At 41.8% G+C, this 15,752-nt stretch overlaps 1 protein-coding gene across 1 annotated transcript in view; it reads left to right on the forward strand.

Moving 5' to 3' along the window:
• The first annotated feature begins 2,162 nt into the window (after nucleotides 1-2,162).
• rin3 (Ras and Rab interactor 3) overlaps nucleotides 2,163-15,752 on the forward strand; it is an 83,769-nt gene continuing 70,179 nt past the window's right edge. Inside the window, exons 1-2 of the mRNA XM_052017701.1 lie at nucleotides 2,163-2,481; nucleotides 2,754-2,928. Coding sequence (XP_051873661.1) covers nucleotides 2,432-2,481; nucleotides 2,754-2,928 — 225 coding nt within the window. The 5' untranslated portion in view covers nucleotides 2,163-2,431. The remainder of the gene's footprint in view (nucleotides 2,482-2,753; nucleotides 2,929-15,752) is intronic.

Genomic DNA, 15,752 nt, shown 5'->3' on the forward strand with positions numbered 1-15,752 from the left:
AAAGGATTGTCTTTACTTTAAGAGGCTGCACCTCGTTTCAGAGAACACAATCTCTCTTTGTAATGATGCGGATACCATTTGCAACCCACACTACCTCCCTCTTCCATTCCCCTGCCCCCCCCCCCCCCAGCCAAGATTCCATTCTGCGCTAGAGAACTCATGGGCTGTTCACCTATTGTGACTAATGATTCAATTGGTGCCCAATTTTAGCATTCATTTAAAATTGTGAAATATAAACGTTGAACATGAAACTACACACCTTTCCACATTTATGCTGTGTATGAGTGTCTCATCACTGTCCAAAGCAGGAGTTTGACTGACATTATCTTATCCAGATAACAGCACAGAGATGGGCCATTTTAGCCCATCAGGTCCCAGAGGAGCAGGTCCTATTCTTCTCTCCCAACCCTCCGTATTTCCCCAAATTCTCTCCCACACATGCCATCAACGTCCCTTTGATTCCTTTTGCCTTTTGCTACACGAAGGGGTACCTTATGGTAGCCATTAACCCACCAGCAAGTCTTTTAGGATGTGGAAGGAAACCGGAGCTCATGGAGCCACAGCGAGAATGTGGAAACTCTTTACGGGCAGTCAGATTAGTTTGATTAAATTCAACACTTCAGAGCATTTCTGTCACCAGGTTTTAGGTTTAGCCCATTTTATCAGCAATAATTTTCCCAGGCTAGACTCTAATCCCTCTGATAACCAGGATATTACCCTAGTTTTTACTCACTTATAGTCCTTCATTGTCAATCTCTTCCTCTTGACCATTCTCTGGCGTAACAAACGATGTCACCTGGCATGCAGCTCTGCTAATGATAATTAATCCCAGGGTGCCACATCTCATATGAGCATTTAATATTTATGTTGAAAGTGCAGAGCAAATCAGTTGCTTTATATAGAAACTGCTGATTTTTCATTTCCATGCAGTTCAGGCTTCTTCCTTAGTGACTCTCCAATCTGCAACCCTCCAATTTCTAACCAGGCTTAATAATGTCCCCCGCTCTCTCCCTGATTCCCTCAGGCTCCAGCCATGCAGATGACCCAGTGTGCAAACTTAGAAGTGATTATTATTACAGTAAAGTAAGGGCAAGGGTCACTATTTAACTTCTGTGCAACTTAATTCAGCCTAAAGACTTCCCTCTTTGCTCTATGTTTGTTTTTACGCAGCCAGAGAAAGATAATCCCGCATTTTATAGTGTAGTTGCAGAAGAAATCAATTAGATATCTGTCAAAATACCATGCTCCTTGAATTCAGCTGAAACTGGATGCAGTGTAAAGAAGATAAGAAGAAACCAGATTCATTAATTAAACTGGTTAAAAACAATGGAAAGGATGACAAAGGGGAGTAATGTGATTTGGTGGTTTTTTGGGGAGATAAAGGTTTGAACAAAGTCCTTCATATTCACCCAGGCTGCTAATCTTTAAAAAGCAAAGAAGGAAATTCTGTAATTTTCCCCACACAACATTTGAGGAATTCAGTCACTGCTGCCTCTGGGAGCCGATGCTGCCTCAAGCTGTTTATATAAAGGATACAGATTCTTTCATACAAAATGCCTTTAGACCTAAAGACCACTTAAAAAACTCAGACTGCTACATTCGTCACAATCTTTCACGATCATTTATACTTTGCAACCAACTGTTTTATCTTTTTATTTTGAGAAACCTTTTACCTAAATTTTGTTTTTGCTTTGTTCTTGTGAAATTTGCTGAAGTCACTTAATCTATTCTTCACTGAATTGAATAAGGAGCTTCCAAATTTTTCATTTATTCCACTTATTTAAAAAAAACTATTTCTGGTGGTACATGCCAGAATTTTGAAGTGCGTCTGGTCTTAGTTAGAAAAATTACTCTGTGTGTCTGTAGGAGTAGGGGAAGGGGGTGGGAGGGTGGAGAAGGCAATGAGGAGAGGAGGGCTCTACTCATCTTCAAAGTCCTTCTCAGAGTGAGTAATGACTCCAGAATAGTCTCAGTAATGTGACCAACCCTGCAAAAAGAAACAGATTTTGCTCAATTTTGCCCTGGAGATCTACTGCCAGTTTTTAAAATGGATTTTGGCTCCAAGACTGGTCAGCTGAAATCAGTACTCCTCCCACTTTTTTGTGAAAGTTCTGAGTCAGGAGAGCTTGAGGTAGTAATACTGAAAGCTTGACCACTTACTTAGTACTGCCTCTTCCTGAGATCTCCCATTGATCACAGAGCACAGGAAGTCAAAGACAGAGAAGCCCACAGCAGGCGCCTTCCTCTCTTCTGCGTCTGTTACTTTTTAAAGTCTGCAAGAAAAACTCCAACGCCATCTTTCTGGCTGAGAGGCAGAGTGCAATCCTCTTTCTCACGAAATGTGAAACCACTGTTCACTTTGGAAACTAAAGTTTTTCAATCAGAGAGCTGCTTAAATGGGTCTGCACAGCCGAGCTGATCGAAGGAGACAATGATGAAGAGAACATCTGGGGAAGAAGTGGGAACTGGAGACATGCCAGGGTATGTAGTTTAACATACAACAAACTGAAAATTGTATGTCTTTTGGAGAAAACATGAAAGATCTCACTACCATAGCAACATTTTATTCATGTGTTTCACTTATTATGCATTAAATGAAGTTTCAGTTTTTGCAAAAACTAACCTCGCCTGTGCAATTGTGTCAAATAATCTGTTGTCAGCATCGTACTAATACACTGATGTGGCTGATAACATAACCACAAAAACTCCGACCTCTTCAGGTTTTAGCAAACTTACACTTTGTGTCCATTCAGCCCACCACTAGGTGCGAATGATGAATGCCAACCGCCTCATCTGGTCCCTTCCCAGCCAACACCGTTTCCAGGTATCAGTATCCTGGATAAACTTATTAGGACTTGCCCAGTGTGGCTTCAGCTCAACACCAGAAAGGAAAGGGTCGCGGAAGTCCTCCACATAGAGCCACGGGGGGTAAGTCTTTGTGAAACACTACTTCTAAGATTAGACTAGACTATGCTATAAGGGTTATGGGAAGAAGACGGGACAATGGGGTTGAAAAAGCCAGTCATTATTGAATGGTGGAGCAGACTCGATGGGCCAATTGGCCTAATTCTGCTCCTGTATCTTGTGGTCTATGAGTCCAAGAATACTGGCTAACACTCCAAAGCAGTGTTAATGGATAGCTGTACTGTCAGAGGTTCCACCTTTCAAATAAGACACTGAACCAAAGCCCTATCTGCTCTTTCAGGTGGAAGCAAAACATTGTGTAGTAGTTTAAGTTGAGCAAGAGAATTATCCTTGGTGTTCTGAAAAATCTATAGCCCCCAGGTTTTCTGGTTATCCCATTGCTGAGTGTAGAGCTTGTTCTGTACCAAATTGCCTGCGCCATTTCTTAAATTACAACAGTTGACTGTGCGTTCAGAGATTACTGCAATATGTTTGGCATGATCTGAGGCCATAAATGATGCTATATAGTTGTAAACCTTTCTTTCATTACACCATTCAGAGAGGCACTCAGCCCACACTATCATTGCTACACTTCCTCTCCAGAGTCTGGTACTTCTTCATGTGATTGTGCCTGGATTATTATCTATCTGTGCATCTGTGCTCATGATTTGTTCAAAAATGGATTCTCACTGTCAATTGGGGTGACTGTGATGTGGTGTTATGTGATAAGGAGAACTTCATATATTTCCACATGTCTTTGTGCTTCTCTTTATAAAACTAAGTCCACTTGTGACTCAATGTAACTGCACTGTACAAGTGACAATAATAAACCAATACCAATATAGTGTGTGAGGACATGGCCAAACTAGTTTTTAAAAAGGTTCAATATGACTTCTTTCCTTTTGTACCCAAGTTGCCTCTACTTATAAATTCCAGGATGTGTTCTTTTAACCATGTTCTCGTTCTGTCCTGCTGTCTTCGAGATTTAGTGCACATATAGCCCCACCTTTCTCTATTGCTGCACTTCTTTTAGAATTGTACCCTTTAAATTCTTTATGCTGATCCTTTCTACCAAAATGTATCGGGTTAGTTTGTCCAGTGAAAGTGGCAATTAGCATGGATCACTCGTTAATGGGTTGCATCTGGGCCATTGTTCCATACAATCTATTGGGTAGCTACATTACCATTCTGTAATGTACTCCAAGGAGGTCTTGCAGATTCTCAGGGAAATGTCATGCACAGTCCTTACACAGCATGGAGAGAAAGTTACCAACGATCAAGAGATGGCCAATACAGATGTGGAAGGACTGGCTCCAGGCACTGTAATTCAACTAAGCAGGGATCCACGTTCACGGTGGGGTTCAAACGCATGTCTCTGGGTCACTGGTTGGGATTGCTGGCTTTTAGCACAGTGTAGTTCCTGCATCTCTTCATTGACTATACAGATACGACGTTGTGCCGACATTTTATCCTGCCTCTAACATCTATCTAACCTTTCCCTCCCACATAGCTCCCCATTTCTCTATCATTCATGTGTCTATCTAAGAGTCTCTTAAATGTCCCTAATGTATCTGCCTCCACAACCTCTTCAGGCAGTGCGTTCCATGCACCGACCACTCTCTGTGTAAAAAACTTACCCCTTATACCTTCCTCCAATCACCTTAGAATTATGTCCCCTTGTGTTAGCCATTGTCTCCACCTCTGACGGCCCCTGCCTGTGTCTGTATGCATATGAGGGGGCAATTAAGAGTCAATCACATTGGTGGATCTGGAGTAACATGTAGGCCAGATCTGCGAACCAGATGATCTTTTTAAACATCAATCCAGTAATTTCATACATATTGTTGCTAAAACCAGTTTTTTTGAAAATAATCTGGATTTATTTTGTTACTTAAATTTAAATTCCCCATCTGCTGTGCTGGGATTCATCTCCTGCTTCTATTTGCTGGTGACCAGTTCAGCAACCCAACCACTAAACAACAGTATGCATATGATTGTGAGGAGACCTCAAGGTAATCTTAAATATAACTGTTGATAACGAGCTGTGTCCACTACCACCCTCACAAAATGTATTCATGGGATGGGTTGCATCTCGATACTTTAGCAAACTTCAGTTGTCTTATGCCTAAACAAATATGAGTGTGAGCTTCGAGAACCAAAGCTGCCTGACAATTCATACAAACAAGGGCAGAAATACCCACCGGCAGCCACGATATGAGATTAAGCCAGCCCCTTTTACAGTCAGTGATGGATAAAATGCTGCAAGTGATCCTGAGGGGTCTATGTATTCAGGATGATATTCTCATCAACACAGACAACAGACAGGAATACTGGAATGTGCTGGGTGAGGTATTTATACAGCCCAATGCTGACTATCTGGGATTCAGAATCAAGAATAGGCAGAGAACTGACTGGGAAAACTGTGTTGGATATGAGGCGACCAACTAATGTTAAGGAGTCTTTCTCCTTTCTCAGGATGCTTCAGTTCTACATGAAATTTCTGCTGAGACTGGTTACTGTAATTTATCCCTTTCAAATTATTGCATCAAAGGAAAGCTTTGGCTCTGAAGTGAAGAGAAATGGAGGGCGGATAAAATGTGTAGAGCAAAACTTGGTGGTGAACCTTTCCTTGTCTATTATGACTTGTGGAAGTGAGCATCATTGTCATGATCATATTTTTATTATTCATTCAAGGGATGTGGGCTTCACATGCTGAGCCAGCATTTAATTGCCCATCCCTAGTTGTCCTTCAGAAGGTGGTGGTGAGCTGCCAACTTGAACTGCTGCAGTCACTGGGGGTATATCCCCAATGCCATTATGGAGGGAGTTCCAGGATTTTGACCCAGCAGCAGTGAAGGAACAGCGACATACTTCCAAGACAGTGTGGTGTGTGGCTTGGAGGGCAACTTCCAGGTGGTGGTGTCACCTCCAACTACGATACCTCCAACTATGATGTGGGTGTTGTTACCCATAGACCAGAATCAGGCCATGAGCTGTTGATTGCTTATACTTCCCATACCCTCACCTCCAGCAAGAAAAGCTATGCACAGATTAAAGGTAGAAGCTCTCAATCTCATTTTAGTGGTTACTTGATTTCAGAAGTTCTTGAATTGGCAGTTGTTTCACTCTGATCATAGACCATGTCTGCCAGCTTAGTAACTGTTGACTCATATGTTGGGTCAAGTTGTCATCACCTCTAGACTACTCACTGAGAGTTCCACAGTGAACATGCTCTCACTGTTGTGTTATGAGGAGGCAACAAATGATTCAAAACAGGAGAGTTCTGAGACGCAAGTTGCTGCTGATGAATTTCCGGTGACAGCTGATGTCCCTTTGAGATAGGTGTGTGAATAGAGCCAGTTAGGGTGGTGTGAATTAGAGACGGAAGTGAGTGAGGAGCCACAGGTGAGTTGAGATTTTCAGAAGTGGAGTCACCCAGCTGCGATTCTGAAGATACGACAAACACAGCTACTGAAAGGTTTCCATGCTCAGTACATGATAATCATTCACATGAAGGCTGGGGCCAGAGCTGTGTGCTGCAGCCTGGGATTGATCAGGTAGATCTGGTGAAGTCCTGCTCGGTGTGTCAGGACTGCACACCACAGTTGCAAACAGTTCCAGCATAAGAAAAGTGGTGGGCGGATCATCCCTCCAGAGGGTGCACGCTGATATGTTTTCCAGTTGAGATTGAAGCATTTCCTCCTGCTGGCTGACAGCCAGTGGTTCAATGTCTTGTCATTTGGGTCACACAAATCTATGCGGCAGACCATAGAGACCCTGAGATCAGATTTTGTGGCCTCCCATCAGTTTCCAACAATGGACCACTGTTAAGGTTAGCACATCCCTCTGCTCCAGCAGGATCTAGCTTTGTTTATCATCACTGACCATCCAACATCCAATGGGGAGACTGAAGATAAGTTGCCATGGTGAAGGAAAGCTGGTATTGGACAATAGCTCCACTGAATCATTAGTATGCATTGTTTCTACATATGGACAGGAACACCCCCAATTCCCTCACAGGGCATTCCCTGGCAGAGATGCTGATGGGTCACCACAACTGAGCTTGCTGCAGCCTAACTTGGAAGGACAATTAGAGGAAAAGAGGATTAGGAGGATTGACACAAGGTCGGGAGGGACAGCTTCGAGTGGGAAACACTGTGAGAATCCTCCAGTCACCAGGGCATGGGGGGATTGGCAAGATGGAGCCATATGGAGATTGTGTAAGTTATGGGAGTCAAGAACCATGTGATGAAGATGTGTGACAGAAGCAGATCAATCAGAATGTACACATGACACCATAGAAGGTGGTGACTTGAGAACAGCAGGTATAGGATGAGCATCAATTAGAGTTACAAGATGGGTTCTATGATGCAGCCATCGCTAGTCAGGAGGCACCAGGACCCAACATAGCCTGCTAGGGCAGGTGATCCACTAACACAATGGGCAGCTGTGGGGACTCCATGGATGACCAATGCACCTTTGCACATGAGGAGATCCAGAGATCAGAAAGACAATAGATCGATTAAACTTATAATTGATTAAGTTAATAATTCTGTATACATATGTAAATATTAACCTATGCTATCATTTCATATGTGTAATTAATTAAAAGTTTGTATGAGCTTATACCTTTTTCAAAGGAGAAGCAATGTACAGGTGATACGCACATTATGACCTTTACGGTGACAGAAATTTGCCCTTAAAGAATTCACAAATCACTGCCCAAAAATTTGAGATATGGAATAAAATTTGCTCTCACAGAATTTATGTCGAAAAAAGTCATGACAAAAAGTCACAAAGTACGGAAAGTGATAATGCAGACTGTTTTCTAGCAACACAACTCTCCCCCCACCAACCCATCACCACCCCTTCATGCAGGGGTCACCTGGAATTGTAAAGGTACCTTTGGTGGTCCTTTTCCAATATTCCTTAGAATCTGGATCAGTTCCTGTTGATTGGGGTACAGTTAATGTAACCCTACTATTTAATAAAAGGAGGGAGGAAGAAAATAGACTGGTTTGCCTGACATCAATAGTGGGGAAAATGCTAGAGTTCATGCCAGAGTGCAGAGGAGATTTACCAGGATGCTGCCTGGATTGGAGAGCATGTCTTATGAGGATAGGTTGAATGAGCTAGGGCTTTTCTCTTTGGAGGGAAGGAGGATGAGAGGTGACTTGATAGAGGTGTACAAGATGATAAGAGGCATAGATTGAGTGGACAGTCAGAGAATTTTTCCCAGGGCGAAAATGGGTAACATGAGGGGGCATAATTTTAAGGTGATTGGAGGAAGGTATGGGGGGGTTGTCAGAGGTAAGTTTTTTACACAGAGAGTGGTGGGTGTGTGGAATATGCTGCCGGCAGAGGTTGTGGGGGCAGATGCATTGGGGACATTTAAGAGACTCTTAGATAGCCACATGAATGATAGAAAAACTAGTGGGTTAAGTGGGAGGGAAGGGTTAGTTAGATCTTAGAGCAGGATAAAATATTGGCATAACATCGTGGTCCAAGGGCCTGTACTGCATTGTAATGTTTTATGTTCTATGTTCTATTAAAGATGTAATAGTAGAGCATTTGGAAAACTGTCAGCATGGAAGTATGAAATCATGCTTGCCAAAGTTACTAGTATTATTTTAAGGATGTGATTAGTAGAATGGGTGAGGGATTACCAATGACGTAGTGTATTTGAACTTTCAGAAGGTTTCAGCAAGGTCCCACATGAGAGATTAGACAGCAAAATTAAAGCACATGGGATTGAAGGCAAGGCACCATCATGGATAGACAGTTTGGTCGGCACACAGGAATTAGGTTAGAAAAACTTGAGTCATTTTCTGAGTGGCAGACATGAATGATAAGTGGGTACAACAGGGTTCAGTGCTTGGATCCTGGACTATTCATAATATATATTAATAATTAGTTGATGGAACTGAACATAATATTTCCAAGTTTGCAGGCAACAAAAAGCGGGTGGATTGTGAGCTTTGAGGAGAATGCAGAGAGTCTCCTGTGAGATTGGACAAGTAGGTAAATCCATGGGGGATGTAGTGTAATGTGGGTAAATGCAAAGTTATATATCTTGGTGGCAAAACCAGGAAAACAGATAATTATCTGAATGGTAAGAGATTAAGAAAGGGGAAAATGCAGCAAGGCTTGAGTGCCATTGAGCACAAATTGATGGAAATAAACGCGTGTGGGTGCAGCAGGTTGTTAAGAAAGCAAATGGTGTGTTGGTGCACATGGCTGGAGGATTCAAGTACAACATCAGGACTGTCTTGCTGAAATTGTACAGAGCCTTAGTGAGACCACACCCTGAGTACTGGTTGAAATTCTGGTCTCCTTATCCAAGGAAGGATGTTCTTGCCACAGAGGGAGTGCAACAAGGCTGATTCCTGGGATAGTAGGACTGACATCTGAGAGAGATTGGAACAATTTGGCTTATGTTTGCTTGAGTTTAGAAGAATAGAGGGGTTCTCACTGAAACCTATTAAATCTTGATGGGACTGGACAGATAGATGCAGAAATATGTTCTCGATGGAGGGCAAGTCCAGAGCCCGGAGTCACACTCCTAAGGATAAGGGTTACGCCATATAGAACTGAGCCAAGGAGAAATTTCTTGAATCATAAGGTGATGAACCTGCTGACTTCTGTACCATAGTCATAGGCAAAATCACGAAATATATTCAAGAAGGAGATAAACTAAATTCTAATGTCTAAAGAGATCAGGGGGTATGGGGAGAAAGGAGTATAGGAAACTATTCCTACTCAGCCCTGATCATATTGAAGGACAGAGACAGGAATGCAGGACCAAAAGGCATACGTCTACTCCTAACTGTGACGTGTCAGTGTTAAGAACTGAGTGTACTATGTGGTATGGCATCGATACAATGTTGTACCAGGCACCGCTGCTTAGTTGAGAGATACCCTCTTCAAAAAAACTGTTCTGTTGATAGCTCATCCTGTACCTAATCACCTATACTTGAGAAACACAAGAATCCTCCCACAGACACTACAGCTTCCCAAGCACATTGGCTGCAGTTTTCTCAAATGGCAAGTGGCATTTGGCCTCAGAGCGTGGGAGTCCAACCAACTGTGCCTTCCTGAGTGAGTTTTGCATTTAAATGCTGGTTGAAGCCTGCAGATCTGCCCTTGGGGAATAATCTCCTTTACTAAATTTATTATTCTTTGATGCAATATATAATGTGATTTGCATAATCATGTAGATTTCACTGAAGTGTGACATCTGTGTTCATGTTTTTCATTGCCTGTTCAGCTCTTTTTTAAACGTCAACTCCCATCCAGAGCTACAGATTGAATGAAAGGATTGAGCACACTAAATCAGGCTTGTTTGAGGTTTCTGTTCCTTCGGTTCTTCCAGGTCCTTTAGTGATGAATGCAGCATTCCAGAAATGTACTCCTATACTTGTCCCTCATTTGCACAGTTGGCAGAGGATTATCTTCTCTCCACCAAGCCCCCACCAGCACCACACCCTTTCCCCACTGACCTCCACAAAAGAAGGTGTCCTTTATGACACACTCTAGTTGAAATCAAAAGAGTTTTTACATCCTGTTCAGTGAATTGTAGCTCTAGAGTCATACAGCATGGAAACAGGTCCTTCAGCCCACTAAGTTTGAACTGACCATCAAGCACCCACTTATGCTAACCCTACACTATTTCCTTTTAAATCCCACACACTCTCATCAACTTCCCCCGGACTCTGCAATTCATCGATACACTGGGCACAATTTACAATGGTCGATTACCCCGCTTTTGGAATGTAGGTGAAATCTAGCGCGGCTGGAGAAAACCTACATGGTCGCAGGGAGAACATGCAGTTTCCACACAGAAGGCACCAGAGGTCAGGATCGAATTTGGGTTGCTGAAGCCGTGAGACAGCAGCTCCATTGTGCTGGTTTATTTTGCACTGTTGAACAACCTTAGAATCTGTGTATTCGTAACATATTAATGTGCTCACAGTGTTCTAGAAAAGGATTATCAACACAGCAGCCTCTTGATTGGCTGCTATTTGAACAACTCCTCCTCACAAATAAAGCACATGCCAGCTGGGTTCTGTGTAGCCCACTTGCTATGAGTCAGAAGATCATGTGGTTCAGGTCCCACTGCAGATATTTGAGCAAATAATCAAGGCAGCCATCACAGTGCAGCCCTTGTGTGTGCTACAGTCTTAGAGGTCTAGTCTTTCAGATAAACTATTAAAATTCCTTCCATCTGTTAAATGTGAAACATCAGCCAGGAGTTCTCCTTGTAATCCTGGGTAAATTCAGCTCTTTAGAACACTTCCAAAATAGATTCAACTACTCTTTTCATCTAATTGCTGTTTGTGGGACTGTCATGTGTCAGTTATCTGCCACCTTTGTCTGTAAAAGCAGCAAGCACATCTCAATATACAACTTACAGATTGTAGGATGTCTTGCGGGTTTGGCAGTCACTTTATTTGTACCAGGCTTACATTCATTTACCTTTAATGTAATCACATTCTGAAAAATTCCACATTCCCCAAAAAAATTCTTCCTGTTTTTCTTGGTGTTTCAATATTGACTATATTTCTATTTTGTTTTTTCTTATAGGAATGATCTTTATAATTCTGCAGATGTTATCCCACAGCAGAAACTTGTAGGATATAGCAAATCAGAATACAACCCAATTTATAACATTACACCAATGTACAATTGGGGGAATTAGTTGTATGATATACTGGATAAAATCTAATGATACATATTTCATAATTTATACCCTTGTAGTCTCGTGGAAGAGACATATTATTACACATAAGCAAGCTGCTGTTTTCTCATTACAAGTCTCAAAACAGTATCATGACATTAACATTAACACACCAACTGGCAGACACTCACATGCCGCCGCACATGAAGCACAAACCTGAAAAATTCTCAGATGACATGTAGAATCAGTTAGGATTTGGGATGAATTAGGTTATGAAATAGATCACTTTCCCCTGACTGTAGATGATGTAATGATTACAAGCTGCGTGTCATTATTGAGCATTCCTTGCTGTCATTAAATGGCAAATAAAGCAGTTTATGTAAATATTGTCACTGAATGAAGTCAGGGATTGTGAAATGAACACAAAGGATGGGCACAACTCTAAAAATAGGCGAAATTTGCAAGGACAGAAGACAAGTGTGAAATAAGAAATTAGGTCCTGCCTCAGTCCCTCTGACAAAATGCCATTCAGACCTCTGAGTCACAAAATACATTTGAACATACCTTTCAGCTTGCAATGATGTTAGCCATTTCTTGTTAGCCATTTCTTATCTGGAGACTTTGCTGCTTGGACTGTCTCAAGCAGTCAATATTAGCATTCCCACTTTAAAGAGGAGCAGATTATTTGGCATTGATTGAGAAATGAAAGCACGCCAGTACACCAAGAAGTCACTTGCTTCATCTCGTAGTGCCAGGGAATCTTTTCTGTTCACCCAAACCATCAGACTTACCTTAATTCAGGAGCTTATGCAAATTCTATAGGACAAATATGTATATGTCCTCAAACTAGACTCACTATGAACCTGCTGAAAAATAAGTGTCCCATTGAATGAAAATGCCAATGAACCAGATGAAGAAAAGGAAAAAGAAACTTGCTTAATCTCCTGAACAGGCGGTCCGTTTGTCTGATCTTCTCCTACCCTTGTTTATACGGTTTAAATTTTATCCATCCATCTGCCAGGCCCACGAAGAAGCAAATGGCATAAGGACAATGGGCAGAGATAGAATGGCTCAATGAAAAATGAGCCAACAGACCCAATAAGTCTTATTGTGCCACTGCAAATACATGGGGCGGGGCATCTGCATGTCTTCTGCCTTGACCCTCACCCATTTTCATCACTGACATCGGGACCCTCACCATCCAGGGTGTCCAGGATGCCACAAGAGTACTGGATTTCCAGAACACTTCTATGTATTACAAGTACACCATCTTCATGGATGTACACTTGCTGCCAGCTATAACCTGGGCAGAATGAGAAGGATCAAGCTTCCTGGTGGTAATCTCAGAATATAAAGAATCACAAAGATTTTCAGATTGTTCAACAGTGTGAACAATTTGGTGCAAATGAACTATTACCAGATGAACTGTAATAAGAAATTAAGGAAACTGTAAATGTTTAAGCAGATATAAAGAACCTCTGGGTAATGTTATTACAGTTTTCAAGACTCTAAGAAATATTGATAAACTGAATAAATTGCAAAACTGTGAGGGTGGGACTTGCAAATTTATTGTATTACTATATTCCTTTTAACTTTGGGATATGTTATACTTTCATGTCTGGTATAATTCTACTTACACGCCTGGGAATAACTGAAGAATCAATATGACCTTGGGCAATATCCATCATGTATACAATGTCTCAAGGTTAAAATCAATGAAATAGCCCACAGAGCCTTTTTCTTATTACAAAGCAAAAGGTTAAAGTGAAACTTAACTGAAAGATTCAAAATTTGGAAGGAAGAATCTGAGATATTAAAATAGATAATGCACACCAGTTAGTCAATTGGCAATGAGGAGATAAAATTTAGGGTTAGTAACATAAACATAAGGAAAATATTAGAAGGATATGAAATAAACTTAATTAGGAAACAACTATTAGACAAGTTGGCAAAAGGTTAATTTCTGTATGTACATTGAGGTGGAACCCAATGATGGCATGGGTTCTTTGAATGACCTTCACCAGGTGGAAAGTTCCACAAGAGGCAATCCCAAAAAAACTGTAGATTCTCCAAAAAGTTGTCTGGTGCTAAATTCAGTCGGATAATTGAATGCTTTTGTAATGCAGGGTCACACAAATTCTACGAAGTGCTGTGATGACACTACAGTTCTAACTTCTGTCTCTCACCAGGTATATGTGAAAGTTTTAAAATTTCCTGCCTTCTGAATTCCTTTCTAAACACAAAATGAAAATCCAAAAAACTACAGGTGCTGGAAATCTGAAACAATAACAGAATGTGCTGGGAAGAGTCAGTAGGTCAGGTTTCACCCATATCCCTTTAAAGCTTTCAGGTCCATAATTGTTCAAATGTCTTTTAAATGTTGTTTTTCTACCTGTGTCAACCACTTCCTCTGGCAGCTCGTTCCATATATGCACCACCCTCTGGGTTAAGACGTTGCCCCTCAGGTCCCTTTAAAACCCTCCCCTCTCATCTTAAACTTATGACCTCTAGTTTTTGATTCCCCCTATTGACTGTTTGCATTCACCCTCTCTATGCCCCTCATGATTTTATACACCTCTATATGGTCACCCCTGATTTTCCTACACTCTAAGGAATAAAGTCCTAGCCTGCCCAACCTCTCCCTCGAGTCCTGGCAACATTCTCATAAATCTTCTTTGCACATCTTCCACCTTAATAATGTCTTTCCTATAACAGTGTAACCAAAACTGTCTACAATACTCCAAGCACGACCTCGCCGACTTCTTTTACAACTGCAACATAACATCCCAGTACCCTGACTGATGAAGGCCAGCATGCCAAATGCCTTCTTCACCGCCCTGTCTACCTTTCAGGGAACTATGTACTTGTACTCCAAGGTCCCTCTGTTCTTCAACGCTCCTTAGGGCCCTGCTGTTCACTGTGAAAGTCCTACCCTGGTTTGACTTCCCAAAATGCCACAGCTCACAAATGCTCAATTGAACGCCATTTGTTGTTCCTCGACCCACCTTCCTAGCTGATCAAGATCTCCTGTAATTTTTATAACCCTCTTCATTGTCTATGATACCACCTATTTTCATGTCATTTGCAAACTTACTGTCCATGCCTTGTGCATTCTCATCCAAATCATTTATATAAATGACAAACAACAATAGGCCCAACACCAACCCCTGAGGCACACCACTAGTCTCAGGCCTCCAGTCTGAAAATCAACCTTCTACCATCACTCTCTGCTTCCTACCATCAAGCCAATTGTGGACATGCAATCACATGATAATGAAAATGGATCTAAGATCATTCGACAATCCCATCAAGCTCCTCTTACAGCACTGTGGACCTGTACCTCACCCCACCCCCAACACCTCACCCCACCCCCAAAACCTCACCTTGCACTGATAAAATGTGAGCTTTTAGCCAGTGGATGTTTCATTCTCTTGGGGTATGCACAAGCCCCTCCAAAACGATCTTGGTGAGGTAATGGATGCACTTGTATCTGACAACAATAAGAATGCATGTGCATGTATGCCCCTCAGAAAGGCAGGAAGGTTAAAGTCCTGGGTGTAACCCTGATTTTCCTGATGTCCGCCAGTTCCAATCTTTTGGCAGGACTGTGTGCCTGGTGAGCTTTCTCTACATGTTAGAAGACTAGAAACCAAAGAATAGGCTCAAGCAAGGAAAGAAGAAGTATCTTTTTCTTCTGAAATTGAAACTAGTGAATCAAGAGTTATGCATGAGCATTCGATAACTTTTGAAAGATGAGGAAATGAGCAGATTATAGAACTCGTACCAGAAATGCATAATATGTGCTAGGGTCTAAATTTAACACTTTTCCGTCCAATGTATGAGCCTAAATCAGAGACGGTGGGAACTAATGTAATAGTGCAGAAACTCATGCTCGGCAGGATACTATATCATAACAGGGTTTCCACATTCATCTCAGATGCAAGTTGTAAATTAATTAGAATGCACTTAGAGTATTGTGTACAGTGTTGGGCACCTCGCTACAGAAAGAATTTGGTAGCAGTAGAGAGAGTGCAAAAGCAATTCACCAAGATGCTGTCTGGAATGGAGGGCTGTAGGAATAAGGAGAGTTTGGATAGGCTGGGTTTATTCTCACTGGGACATAGGAGGCTGACGGGTGACCTCATTATAAAATTAAGACAAGCATAGATAG

Source organism: Pristis pectinata, chromosome 1 (assembly GCF_009764475.1).
Source record: "Pristis pectinata isolate sPriPec2 chromosome 1, sPriPec2.1.pri, whole genome shotgun sequence".
Classification (NCBI taxonomy): Eukaryota; Metazoa; Chordata; class Chondrichthyes; order Rhinopristiformes; family Pristidae; genus Pristis; species Pristis pectinata.